Source organism: Corvus moneduloides, chromosome 1 (assembly GCF_009650955.1).
Source record: "Corvus moneduloides isolate bCorMon1 chromosome 1, bCorMon1.pri, whole genome shotgun sequence".
NCBI lineage: Eukaryota > Metazoa > Chordata > Aves > Passeriformes > Corvidae > Corvus > Corvus moneduloides.
The window spans coordinates 36187434-36201631 of record NC_045476.1 but is presented as its reverse complement, the minus strand read 5'-3'; the positions used below and the strand labels follow the sequence as shown (position 1 = coordinate 36201631).

At 36.6% G+C, this 14198-nt stretch overlaps 1 protein-coding gene across 4 annotated transcripts in view; it reads left to right on the top strand.

Annotated features, from left to right (window-relative positions):
* Positions 1 to 14198, top strand: part of BBS9 (Bardet-Biedl syndrome 9) — a 298489-nt gene that overhangs the window by 21483 nt on the left and 262808 nt on the right. For all 4 annotated transcript variants that reach the window (XM_032105273.1, XM_032105262.1, XM_032105289.1 and 1 more), the window contains 3 exons: positions 8541 to 8715; positions 12257 to 12341; positions 13989 to 14172. In XM_032105273.1, the coding sequence (XP_031961164.1) occupies positions 8541 to 8715; positions 12257 to 12341; positions 13989 to 14172 (444 nt within the window). The remainder of the gene's footprint in view (positions 1 to 8540; positions 8716 to 12256; positions 12342 to 13988; positions 14173 to 14198) is intronic.

The window sequence follows — 14198 nt, the reverse complement described above, 5'->3', positions numbered from 1 at the left end:
TGTCTTTTCTGAGACTGCCAAGAAGGAAAATGGTAGGATGGTGATTTTTTTTGATGTAATTCAGTGACTCATTTTACCACAAAGTAAGAGTTAATCTTTTCTGTATGTTGGTTACTGGCCTAGGATATATATATACAAATGACTTGAATGTGAAAAGTGGCTGTGTTTATGTGGTGTTTTTTTTAGCAAATTAAGTCAAGTTGTTTATTTCTAATTTTTTAGGGTATATTTGAAACTTCTTGAAGATATATTGGACTTTCATCTAATACTCTACAGTAAATTCCCACTTTTGTGTTGTAAGCTTCTGACCATCTGACTTTGCTATAAATAATTGTCAATGAGTTCTTTGGATGTGACTGCAATTATTCTGGAGATTATTCTTCACCACATATCTTTAACAATATTTTAGCTCAAAAAATTAGTAAATAATCACACAGAAGGGGTAAGTTAGAAGGTATCCCTGGAGGTCATCTAATCCACCCACCCTGCTCAGAGTTCCTAGAGTGTATTACTTGGGGTTGTGTCCAGATGGCTTTTGAATATCTCCAAAGAAGGATACTCCACAATCCCTCTGGGCAGACTGCTCCAGTGCTAAGCCACAGCCTCACAGTAAAGAAGTTTTTCCTCATGTTCAGGTGGAAATTCCTGTGTACATCAGTTTCTGCCCATTGCCTCTCATCTTGTTGCTTGGAACCACTGGGAAGAGTCTAGGTCCATCCTCTTGACACTCTCCCTTCAGGTACTTACTTATATACATTGATGAGGCCTCCTCTTGGTCATCTTCCTGAGGCTAAATAGGCTCGGCTCCCTCAGCCTGTTCTCATGAGAGAGATGACCCCATCCCTTAGTTATCCTTGTTGCTCTCCCCTGGGCCTGCTGCAGGAGCTCCAAGTCTCTCTTGTAGTGGGGATCCCAGAACTGGACACAGCACTCCAGATGTGGCCTCACTAGGGCTGAGTAGGGGAGCAGGACCATCTCCCTCAACCTGCTGGCAATGCTCTTCCTAATGCATCCGAGGATACTGTTGGCCTTTTTGGCCACAAAGGCACACAGCTGGCTCATGGACATCTTGCTGTTCACCCCAGGTCCTTCTCCATAGAGCTGCTTGGACCAGCTATCTTGGACCCCTTGTCCCTCTAGGGCACGTTCCCATGGGATTTTTCAAGAAGGTCACTGAAGACGCCAACATTAGCTCTCCTGAAGTCCAGGGTTGTGATGATACTCATTGACATGCTTCTTCTTCACAGGATACTAAGCTCCATGATCTCATGGTCACTGTAGCCAAGGCTGCCCCCAGCCTTCACATCTCTAACCGTACCTTCCATGTTAGGTAGTATAAGGTCCAGCTGCACACCTTTCCTAGTTGGCTCCTTCACCATCTGTGTCAGAAAGTTATCATCAGTGCTTTCCAAGAACCTCCTGGGTTGTTTCTGCCTCACTGTGTGGTTCCTCCAGCAGATGTCAAGGTGGTTGGAGTTCTCCATGAGAACCAGGACCTGTGACTGTGCTGCTACTTCCAGCTGTCTGTATAAGACCTTGTTTGTTTCCTCCTCCTCATCAGGCAGCCTGTAGCAATCACCCACAACACTGTCACTAGTCTGCCCTTCAATCCTAACCCATAAGCTGTTGACTCACTCATCATCCTCCGTGAGACAGAGCTTCATACATCAAAGTGCTTTGGGAAATGCTTAGCAATCATGAAGCTTCTTAGTCTAAGGAGACTATAAAAGGAGAAGTAGGAGAAAAGATGGGGAATTTCACTGGGTTTTAACAGTGGGATCATATAGTTCTGTTTGGTTATAAGTTTTCAGGTCTGTTTTAAATGGAATTTTAAAGTTGACATTTATTTTATGGTGGTGACTTAAGATCTTACTGATAACTTTTGAAAGTACCTAAAATATTGAAAAATAGGGCATGTATTCAACTTCAACTGAACTCAGTGAAAGGTCTGCTGTTGATTTATGATTCACTAAAAACATCCACGTGCCTGAACTATTCAGTCAAATGTTACTCATTTGGAAGGGCAACTGGTGACAGTACTTGTTTGTGGGAGATTTGCTAGTTCAGTAAGATGTTCTATAATATTTATATAGTGTATGATAGATGTATAACTTCAGTTGAGAGCAGAAAGATTCACAGACTGGAATTTCTCCTACTTGCTTTAGAAAAAGTATATGCCAGTGTTGTAATGCCTGTATGAATGCAAGGCTCTTAGAAGAAGATTTCTGCAGCTGCTAGGGCCTGAAAAGTAGTTACTGATCAAGTTATGGCAACAAACAGAATTTAAAGAAAAGAATTTTACCATCTCTTCATGAATCGTTATTATTCAGGCTACATCTATGCATGCAACCATTTTCAAGACCTCCCCTGTTTATGCTGTCTATAATTAATCTTCTGCATTGAAAAAGAGAGCAACTTTGAGTGACACTGCTTTCACAGCTGCCTGAACATTTTTCCTGAGACAATTTCTTGCACTAGGTGGAAACATCCACTTTTAAATGTGGAAAAAATTACTTCCTTAATATAGAGGTTGTAATAAACAAATTTTAGTACTATAGTCTGCTTAGCGGAAGAGGCTTTACCTGTCGTGTCTACACAGTGCCAAATACCATGTTTCTTTCAGTAGGAATTTTAGTTGGGTTGCAGCTATGATACTTTGGGATCTTTATACTGCCTGCTGATCTGTCCTACTCCTTTGAAGCATACTAGTGTTTTTCCTAAGGGTCCTTCCATCACCTCAGGTTAATATGAGATTTAAAGGCATCATTCCCAAGTCGCATAATTTAACTATGTCATCTTCTGTGGTAAGTCTTGAATCAAGAACAAAGGAGTGTATAACAGGTCTCTAAGGGATTAATTGTGTGAGTGAGGGCTGATTTGCCTTTGGAGATACTTCAGTAGTTCAAGATTCCCTTTCCATCTAAAATTCTCCTTATGTTTTATGGCAGGCACAAATCTACAAGAGGTTAGGTAGAGAGAATACAGTTTGATGGATGAGAGAAACAAGGCTATTTTCTATTCTTGTGGCAGCTCTGACTCCATGTTTTACTATAACTTGACCAGGGAGGCTCCTTACACAGAGTGCTGTTACAGAGAGAGCATCTCTTGTGTTGGGACTTAGGAATATGTTTTACTTCAATACTTTAATATCCAGAACGGATTAGGAAATAATTAAAGCTAACATCAGTAGAATAAGGACATAGTGTTTTCCTAAAACACGTTCCTTAGTTTCTCTTAAAGTTTTTCTCTTCCTGTCCACTACTCTATTTTTATTTCCTTCCCATTGGAGTGATTTTTCAATTCCAGCAGGAAAGCACCCAGTCAGTGTCAGCTGGAACATGCGTACACTTTGTGCATCATTTGGGATGGGTACTTGCATTAGCACTGAGTGATGCAGGGCAATTTTCCTTTTCCTCTTTGCTTGTGTTCAGGGTATTGGCAGTCAGATCCTCTGGCCTAGGATGAATGGCCACAGCTGAAGTCCTGAACTTTGATCCCTTCTGTAGTTATGCAAGGAGCAGCCACCAGACCACCAAGCTAGCAAATTCAGAGTTCTTTCTGAATGTACAGTGACACGTGCTTCCTGCACCGGGTTAGGGAGGTAATGTAAGACTTGCCTTTTACTAGGCATACATTGTTTGAAGAACTGCTCAAGTTATTTTCAAATGGTTTTTCCATTCATCAGACCTGATTCCTGAAGTTCTTTTCTCACAGTTGCCCCAGATCTGCTTTGCTAAAGGAGCTACACTCAGCAGCAAGTAGAATTTTCCAAAATGGGTTTGAGCTGGAGAAGTCTGTGTTCCCTATGCTGCGAGAATTTTCAGGGGCAAATTTCAATGATAAAGGAAAAGGAAAACATACTTTCTTGTTTCAAGTCAGGACAGGAACTTGTCTTCCCATGTGTGGGAATATAGTTTATGTGTATCACTTCACTGGTCACTTTTTTATCGTATTAGGAAAACATTTCCCATGTATCATTAAAGGACTCTTAGGCTCCTGAGTGTGTTGTAAATGCCAGTTTGTCTTTTAATTTTATTTCATTGATGCTTCCTTCCATGTGAGGCTTTTTTAGTGAGGTATTTGATTACCATTGAAGGCAGTTAAAGTTTTCTCTGCTGACATCTTCCTAAACTCTGTAATTTTATGAAGTTTTTTCTGATTTCCAATTTATCCCAGTGTAGCTTTCATTGCCTGATTTCATGTGGTGCTCAGGCCTTGTGATTATGTAGTGTACGTTTTATGAAAATGATTTGGTGCCAGAGGGGAAGCTCAGAGTACAGGAAATCATTAACATGCAAAAAAAACTTGAGCTCCAAAATAGCTTTAATTAGAAGCTTATTTCAAAGAACTACCACCTGCCTCTCATTTTGTCTTTGCATTAGCTCTAAAAACATTGTGGCTTAAAAGTGTGATGTAAATATATTCCTATCCTGCTAGAATAACAAAACTACAAAACAACAGTAGCTAATCTTGTGCTTAAAAGTAGCAGTTTCTGGCTAAGGGGCATTCCTCTTGAGATACAAACTGCTGAAACTATGTAGAGTACACTAAGTGATTCCATCTGATATGCAGAAAACACTGTGGTTTATATTTTCACTTTATAAATGTGTCACTGGCAAGGCCAACTGGCTGCAATAAGGTTTTTGAAATGGACGTTTCTGGTTGAGTGTTTGGAAGACTGCATTTCTCAAAGTGAAACATAAAAACTCCATTCACTAGCTACACATTAAAAACAAATGGCTGAAGGAAATAAGTTGACCTATAAAAAGCTGGGAAATAAAAGTTCATACACAATTTAATTTTCTTTAGTTATGCTTTACCTGTTTGGATAACTGGTGTTTGATCCACTAGTACAAGCTAGTTAAAATCCAAATTGGAAAATTAGTGAGTAGGAACAACACAAATATGATGAACAAAGTGGTGGGTATATTAAGAAGTGCTGCTATGCTTTTAAAGGCCAAAAGAGTGATTGCTGATTCAGTCTTGTGCCTCTGTTTCTCTAGACAGTACAGTTCAGTACTGCAGTGTGCTTGGGGATCATTGGAGTGCTCTAAAGAACTTGTCATATTACGTCACGTCATATTCAATTGTGTCACTACTGTTAAAACAGGAGAGATTTTAACAATGATATTTGCATGTGGTTGGGGATTGTGCATGCTAAAGATGAATGCTTCTATGTTTGGCATGACACGTAGTAGCTTCATACATATTGCAGGACTGTTTCTATTCATCACTTTCATGATGTTAGGGAATTGGTAAGAATAAGATCGATATTTATAATATAGAGAAGAACAGAAGCTATTGCTATTTGTTACTTAAGCAGTAACACCTCAGCACTTGTAATGACTTTTACTTTTTTCTGTTATTTGAATTGTAATATGTCTACTAGATTATCACTTTGTATCTATTGTATCTGCTATAGTTTTCATCAGAAGAGATGAAACTGTAGAAATTAACAACTTAATTGTATATTTTAGACAAGCTTAAACCCTAAAGATTGTGGTCAGCAGTTGTCTAGGAGACAGTTTTCTCACTACCATCAGTATACAGGAGTACCTGAAATTTAATTCTATTGCAAAATAGGTAAGATTTCTGTGGTAGTAGGGGCATTCACTTTGCAATTAAATGTCTTTTACTTTTGATCTTATAGCAAGCAATGTTTTGAACTTTTCAAAATGGAATAGTAACATAGTAAAAATTTAAATATACATAATATTGTTGTTATTTTTTTTTTTGTGACTTAAATTATTTTATGCAGAGTTTTAATTTTTCATTCTTTTTTCCCCCCCAACTTTATATCTTTCTGTGGAAGAAAAGATGAAAAACAAGAAGCCTTAAAAAAAACCCAATGTACAAGTGTGTTCTACTACTGTGCCTTTTAAAATAAAAATTTCAAGCTGCTATCTGTAATCAGTTTGTCTTCAGGGTTCAGGTGCCAGGGAATTCCACCAAAGTTAGACTCTGAAAGTTAAAATTCAGGAAATAGGGCTGTCAGACAGCTGCAGATTTCTTCTGTAGCACGCTACTGATGGTAGGAGAATGCACAGGAGACTTTGGAAGGGGATTTGAAGATTCTCTATACCAAGACTTACAGGGTTGCATTCTTGATAAAGGTGTAAAGTAGAAGTGGAACTGAACAGTTAGCTATCTAAAGTGTTGAGAGGGTTTGCAGTAAGCCTGATGCTGAATGTGAACATATGTGATTTTGAGGTAACAGAGGTAGAATAACGGTGGTCACACAGACACCTGGATTATGAAGCACTGTTTTCTTGCATGTCAAATAAAAATGCCACTAGTTATTTGTAGTAGCCAATAACTATGCTTTAAAATAACCATACCTAAGAGAGTGTGGTGGCAACCAGTGGGCTAGCACCTTTTACTGGATATCAGTGTTTGTACTAGCTCCTAAGGGAACTTTTACTGGTTAATCATTATTTTGTACAGCTGGCTCACTCATACTCTTTCTGGACTGCATCAGCAGTGTGATAATAATTTCAGCAACTATTGGGAAGTGGAAGCTGGGTGTCATTAACACTGATAGCATACCAGTACAAAACTTCTCAATTTTCCCTACTCTTTTCTGATCAGGAGCATGTGCTAGGACTAAATCCTGTGAAATTTCACATCTTAGAGGAACAGAAATCTACCGTAGATGCCATAGAGTAGTTCAGAGATAAAAGACAGAATGACTTCTTTGAAAATCTGATTTGAATGATTCTTCTTTTTGACATGATCTAGTCCAATCCCACTCCCTGAGCAGGTTCAGCTAGAAGTTGCTCAGGATTGTGTTCTGTTGTATTTTCTGTATGTCTATGGGAGAAGAATTTACAGCCTTTCTGGAAAATGGGCTGTAGTGTTTGATGACCTTCACAGTAAAAAAGAAAATTATGTTCAGATAGAATTTAATGTGATAGAGTTTGTTACTGTTTACTTTAGTTCTGTAAGTGGGTGCCACAGAGAAGAGTCTGTCTTCCTCTTGTCTTTTCACTAGAGACTGAAAGACTCAACTTTGCCTCAACCAAATGAACAACATGAATTGCACTTTCAAATGTCCTTCTTATCACATGGTTGTTATTTGTAATAGGGTTTATGACGTGTTGTGAATTACATGCAGAATCTGGAAAAAAGGATTGTACATCTTAATTCTTAGAAAATAGGAAAATCTGAAAAAGAGATGAAGGAGGCAGGAAGGATGCTGCTGCTTTATCTTCCTTTTTTTTTTTTTTTTTTTTTTTCTGTTTTTACCTGAAGCTAGGTTTTTATTGTGTATTTCAATCACAAGGACAAGTAATATGACATACTTTCTGGCCTTTTACACTGCTATTTATTTCTAAGTAGTTAAAGTTTCTGTGAAGAATCACAGTGAAGATGAACAATGTTTTGCACTGTACGTTTGCTGCTTTTTCAGATATTGAATATTTCTTTGACTTTTGTTACCTTTCCGGAACTGTAAGAATGAAGGTTTAGTCTATTTTTGTTTTGCTTCACCTTCCTATGTTAGAAAACTTATTAAAGGATTGAGGGTGGAACTTAGTGAACAGACAATTTATTTGGGTCATTCATGCATACAGAATCATTCCTGAGGCAAAACAGAGTATTTTGATCGAGGTGAATAGACATTTTGAATTACAAATATTTCATGTAGTCTTTGCTAGATAAAGGCTTATCTATGAATTCAGGAGAGATGCATCTATCGGCTTCAGGAAGTGCTAGTCTTAATGGTATAGCTCTCTTTGAATGCATGAAAAATATTGTTTGCACGAATTGTCACCCTTGCATATGAAGTGCAAACTGCATAATCATCTTCTGATCTCAGAAATCTTCCCAATGAGACTTTGAATTTAGATTGGTATACTTGAGGCATGATGAGCCATTTCTTAAGTCATGTCTTGTGGCTGCTGAATAATGCATGAGGCTTGAAGTAATTTACTCCAAGCTGAATTTTGTATTTGGTATTATTTTTAGACTTGCTGGTAATACAGAGTTGGATCTTTTTTGTTTTTTCTTTCCTTGAAGACAGAAAATGTGAATGTAAAATGTGGAAGACATTACCATGGTATTATTTTCACAACAATACATATTTGTAGGACTTTCTGTTATGTTGCTTAAGTAGACTTGAAAGAATAGAATTGGTTGTTTTTAAACCACAGTTGTTATGACTGCTTTTAAGGTATGGAAGCATTTAAGAACCAGAATAATTTGGCATTTTGGGAATATTGAAACATTCTTTAAACTGAAATAGTAATAGTTATATCCTTAGGAGTATTGTTTTGAAACAAAATATCTTGCCCTTTTTTTTTAATGTATTCTGAATGTTATTCCCCGCCCCCCAATCTAGTTTGTTTATTTTAGAAAGTAAGCTGTTATTGAGGTTGGAATATCTAGTGTTCTTCCTCATAATAAACACTCCCATAAATGAAAATTTGCTTTTGTTAGGATTACTTATATGTACAATTTTAGTTTCCTCACAGTTTTAGGATTAAAATGACACAAATACATTGCTTTGTTTCCTTTGTATGTCTTTTTGTTGCTTCCCTTAGGTCGAGATTTGATCTGCATACAGTCCATGGATGGGATGCTTATGTTATTTGAACAAGAAAGTTACGCTTTTGGCCGGTTTTTACCTGGTTTTCTTCTGCCCGGTCCCTTGGCTTACAGCTCACGCACAGACTCTTTCATTACAGTGTCTTCTTGTCAACAGGTTGAGAGTTACAAGTATGTGTTTATGTTTAGTAATTATAGTGTACTTTGGTGGTATCATTTACTAGGTAAACACATTGAAAGTAATCTTGTTTAATTTTTAAAGCCTTTACTGGAGTATGCAAAAGCAGGTAGTTGCAGGAAAGATGTTGTGTGTTGCTGAGTGATTACTGTCTTGGTACAGTCATAGAACAAAATGTGCTGTGAGTCCTGAGGACTTTATGGTCCTGTTTTATTTTTATAAAGGTATTAAGTCCGCTAGCTTATCAAGGCTATGTTGCTCCCAAGTGTCAGGTTTTTCCCTGCTTCAGTTCAGTCTAGCCTGTGCTTTCAGTGTTGGAACATGGATGAAACTGTTGTGAGCTATTTTAGTTTGTCACCGTATTAAGTTTATGGGTTCAACATTTAGAAAAATAGAACAATATGGAAAGTAAAGACTGTGCAAGACATTTGCACTTCCTGTAAGCACAGGGACTATGTATCATAAGGCCAACTAGACAAAAATTTAATAGAGAATAAGAAAGAGAATGAGAGAGATTTTGAAAGACAGACAAGGGGGCATTTGTATTTACTGTGGAGGGGCGGCTTGAATCCATGGGGCTCTCTGATGCAACCACCATGTTGAGAGTTTATCAAGTATCCATCTGTTTAGAATCAGGTGGATGCTTGAACAGTGGGACATTGCGGTGGATGTCTGCTGTGAAGCCTTCCTCAAACAAGGCGTTTCCCTATTGCAGACCCTTGCTCTCACAGAGGAATAATGTTAGGGTTATTGATTCTCTAGGCTTAGCAGTAAATTGGGGTGGGGTGGTGTTTAGGGCAGAACTACTACCTGTGATGACAAAAATCCACACCCATTAAAATGGATGAAAAAGTGGCAGAGCTATTAGGCTTACAGAGCCGTAGTTGTTCACAGTTCTAACTAGCAGCCAAAGATAAGGGACGATGATACTGGAGCCAGTATTTCCTTAACATCTTCATCCTGGACAGTAGGACAGAATGCATGTCCTGAAATTCAAGGACAATGTCTAGTTTTTGGAAGTGGCTAATATAGAAAGGAAAGATACGGTTGCCATTCAGAGGAATCTCATGATGCAGAAGTAATGGGGTGACAAGTACCTCAATGATTTTTTTCAGAGGTAATAATATATATTAAAGAAAATAAGAATGCCCCTTTTTATAAATAATGCCCATGGAATCTAATCCAGGGAATGTTAGTTGAACACAATGCTTTGTCACACTACTCTCTTCTGTCACCTGTAGTTCTCAGGCAATACTCTTTATTTTGCTGCTTAAGATTGATCAGATTATAGATATCGTGTATTGTTTGCTTAATGCAGGACAATATATATATGTTGCAAGTAAAAGTAATTTAATGGAAAATTTGTAGTTTTCCTAAGAAGTTAGAGTAAAAATTCTAATATAGTATTAGAATAAAATTATAATAGAATCTATTAATGTTGTCAAGGAATAAAGAAACATTTTTTCCTATAAAATGAACATCTCATATGTTTTCCTTATGTTCAGATTCTTGACCTTTACAACAAATATGACTAAAATTTTTCATCAGTCTGTTACTAATTCAAAAGTGTGCCATTCATGCTGTGCGAAGATATAATTTTAAAGGAATTTTTCACTTGGTTATTGGTCTTTAGTGTCAAATGTTAAGACACTAATGGAACTAATCTCTAGTGTGTGTCTGAATTATGAGGATATTAGAACAGAGTTAAGTAATTCTTTTAAAGTGAAGGAAATGCTAGGGAGAGAAGAGGTTATTTTTATGGTATTGAATAAAAATTGCAACAATTCTATTTAGTGTTTTTAGCAGAACAAGTTGCCAAAATTCAAACTATCCATCTTCTTATAGCTCTTACAGATCAATGGCTTCATTTGAAAGCAATTTTTATTGTGTTGATCCTGAATTCTTTCAAGATCTAAAAGCAAAATGCCTCTTATATGCTTGATGTGATAACTGAATTGAAAGTTTGTGTTGGTCCTCTGTGGCTTGAGGTTTTTTTCATGCAAGACTCTGCAGGTAGCTGGTACTTAAATATCAGTATGTACTGCTGTTTGATGTGAACTTGATTTGGAACCTCCATATTAAGTCTCTGATTAGTTAATAGAATGCCAAGGTGCTTTCCAAGACTATCAGTAAAATACCATGAAAAGAGAAAATTTTGTTAGGTCAGGTTCCTTCTGGGTCCCTTCCAACTTGACTTATTCGGTGATTCTATGATTCTATAAATCTGCAACTTCTCTTATAAATGTGTTAAACTGAAAAAGGGAAGTAAATTTATTCATACAGAGGATAGTTAAAGACATCCTAATTGTACTAAAAGCAGTTCTCTTAGTATTATTAACTAGGTCACAGCATTCACCTTAAGCAATTAAATTTCTGCCTCCAAGTACATAGTTTACTTCTGGAAGTAAAACAATTTTAGAAACTAAAATCCTTCAGTAGCACTTCATGTTGAGGTGGAACTTCCTGTGTTTTACTATATGGCCATTATGCTGTATCATTTTGCTACACCACAATACATGCGTGAAATGTGAGGAATATTGTTGTTATCATTTTAAATCTCTAATTTTGACAGTGAAGAAAAATATGTCTTGTTAGTTTCGATTGAATTGGAACATTCAGAACTGTGTTGGTTTAAGCTTAGGAGCTGATGGCACTCCGTGATTTCAAGAAATAAATGCTGTCTTTTGGATAAGTTTATGTTGGGTCTCATTCTATTGTTTATTTCACTTATGTAGAAAACTTCTGTATTTCACAGATTATCTATGTGCATACACAGGAAGTGGGGTAGATCAGTGAGTTACAATACCAGCACAAATTCAGGAAACAGTTACAGAAGAATCAATGAGGACACAGTTTGACCACTGAGGATTGCATAGGTGTGAAGAGGACAGATGTGCAGAGCTTTCATGCCAGTTGCTATCTTTTGTTCAAGTGTTTTCATTGCCAATTTTTCTTGGTATAGTTTGTTGGCAGTTAAAATAATAAACCTCCCACAAACCTTCCAACTTCTGCTAAATGTGCCACCTGATGATTTCAGTTTACTGAAGTTTCTTAGATTGCAACCACTTAGTTTACTTAATGGAGGTGCTTGCCAGTTAAAATATTAGATAGAGCAGACTTTCTGAGTAGCTTAGGAAGTTTTTAAAAATCTTAATAGGAGCAAAAAAAGTCATTTTATATTAGAATTCCAATTTCACAATTTGATAATTGGTTTCTTCGTTGTGGTCTGTATTTCTATTCTCTAATATTCAGACTATTGAATTTATTTTAATTCTGCATGAAATCTGAATAGAAATGTTTGTTTTAATTTCTACCTTTATACTTAGCTGCTATCCTGCTCTTAATATTAGTCTTAACATCTTTGCTGATGATAGATATGTTGCAGCAGACTTTCTAATCATCCTTTTAGACTGTGATTTTACTGTGTATGTATACTCATGATAATTGTATTTTATTTCTTACTTAATGTAAAGGTATTAACTACAAAGATATCTTTTTTTTTTTTTTTTAATCTTTTTAAACTGCCTGTAACAGATACCAAGTGCTGGCATTTGCAACAGATGCTGATGAGAGACAAGACACAGAAGAGCAAAAACTCAGTTCTGGAAAAAGACTTGCGGTAAAACCTGTTTATGTTACGTACCCTGTATGAACAGTGCACAAATATTGAAATGACCGATGCTAAGTAAGGAATGGAAACATTGTCTGCTGACAAAGGACCTGATCCAGTTGCTGCTAAAGGCAATGGAATGACTCCAGTAGATTTCTATTAAGGTTTCTTTGGGCCTCAGTTGTTTGAGGCTGGGCCTTAAAACTTGCTGTTGTTCTAATGAGAAAAGAAAAAGAGGGAACTGCACTGGAGATAACTATTTCCAAGGCAATCTTCGTAATACAGAACCTACACTGTAGTAAAACAGATAAATAGGTACACCTGAATTATTGCTTATGTTTTTAAATGAAATCTAGTTGTGACTTCGTATTGTAGAAAGTTAATCTCATTCTCCTTGGGGAATCCTTTGTACTCAGAGAAAAATTCACAGTGAAATGTTTCCATAAATAGTCAGTGTCTTGAACTCTTTTTGTCAAAAACCTGTGGATTCAATAGTCTTCTGGAGGTCTCTGTCACTAATTTGTTTAATATTTGACCTGCCTCCTCTTAAGAGGAAGAGAACTTAATTCTTTGTGGTCCTGCAGTAGAGTTGCTTGTCTGCTAAATATACTGCATATATAAAATGCTAGATTCAGCATATTTCGGGTACAGCAGTAAAGTATTGGGAGAGCATCTTCCTTCAAGCTGGCTAATTGTAGAATTTTTCAAATACACATAGGCTGAATCCTACATGTAGAAGTAGGAGAAGGCAATTTATAAATAAAAAATCTGGAGACTTCATCAGATATACTGCAAATGAAACAGTTTTTTAAAATCTAAAATGTGAAGCATACATGGAAACAAACTTAATAATCTCGATTTTTCCCTTTAACTTTTAAGATGGCACTTCCAGTTTCATACATCAGATATGCCAGGATATTTGCTGACACATCCTATGCTCTTTAAGTGAAATGATTGATACTGTTCCTATAGGAAGTGCTGACAGTTAACTTTGATATATTTTTACTTCAGAAATTCTAAATTTCTGTTTAACCAGCTTGGCAGAAGTCAAAAGCATTTTTTGGATGTGTATTTAGTTGAAATTTCTCAGAGGAGCTGAAGAAACAACCCAATGAAATGTATCAATAAGCAGTAGTATTGTTTAAAGAGAGGTGAGGTAGGATTTGTAAGTAGTTGTTTATTATATCAATGTATGTAGTTGGAGAAGTAAACAAACTATGACATACATGAGCATTCTCCAGATTAAAGAGTGTACATGAGTAACTGCAAGCATAAATATTGGCTTACACACCTAAAATGTTTTTCTAGTTTTCCATGTATATGTATTGGTAGAGTAAGTTGTTGCCTTTTGCTCCCTATCCTTGTCCTTAATAACCAAGGACACATACAGAGGCAGATACTTAGCTGAACTGCATAGCCAACAATTCATGACTATTTTAAAAAGAAGACATTTTTGCTGCTTGAGTCACCTTAAGGAAAGTTACAAACTGCCCTCAGAATAAGAGGATAATTCTCATCCAGAAAAAGACCTTGATTTTGCTTTTCTATCTATGTTAATGATATGTAATTTGATTAGTTCTGAGCCTTCTCAAAGTTTTGTCTTTAATGTGTCTTTAGCTGTCAATTGATTTCTGGAGCATGTTTTTTCTTTTGAAGGTGGATTGGGTCTTAAACATCGGAGAGCAAGCACTGGATATATGCGTTGTCTCGTTTAATCAGGGAGTTTCTTCTGTTTTTGTGCTTGGTGAGAGAAACTTCTTTTGCCTTAAGGATAATGGGCAAATACGATTCATGAAAAAACTTGATTACAGTCCGAGTTGCTTCATTCCTTACTGTTCAGGTTTGTAAAAGGAAGATTCCTCTTAA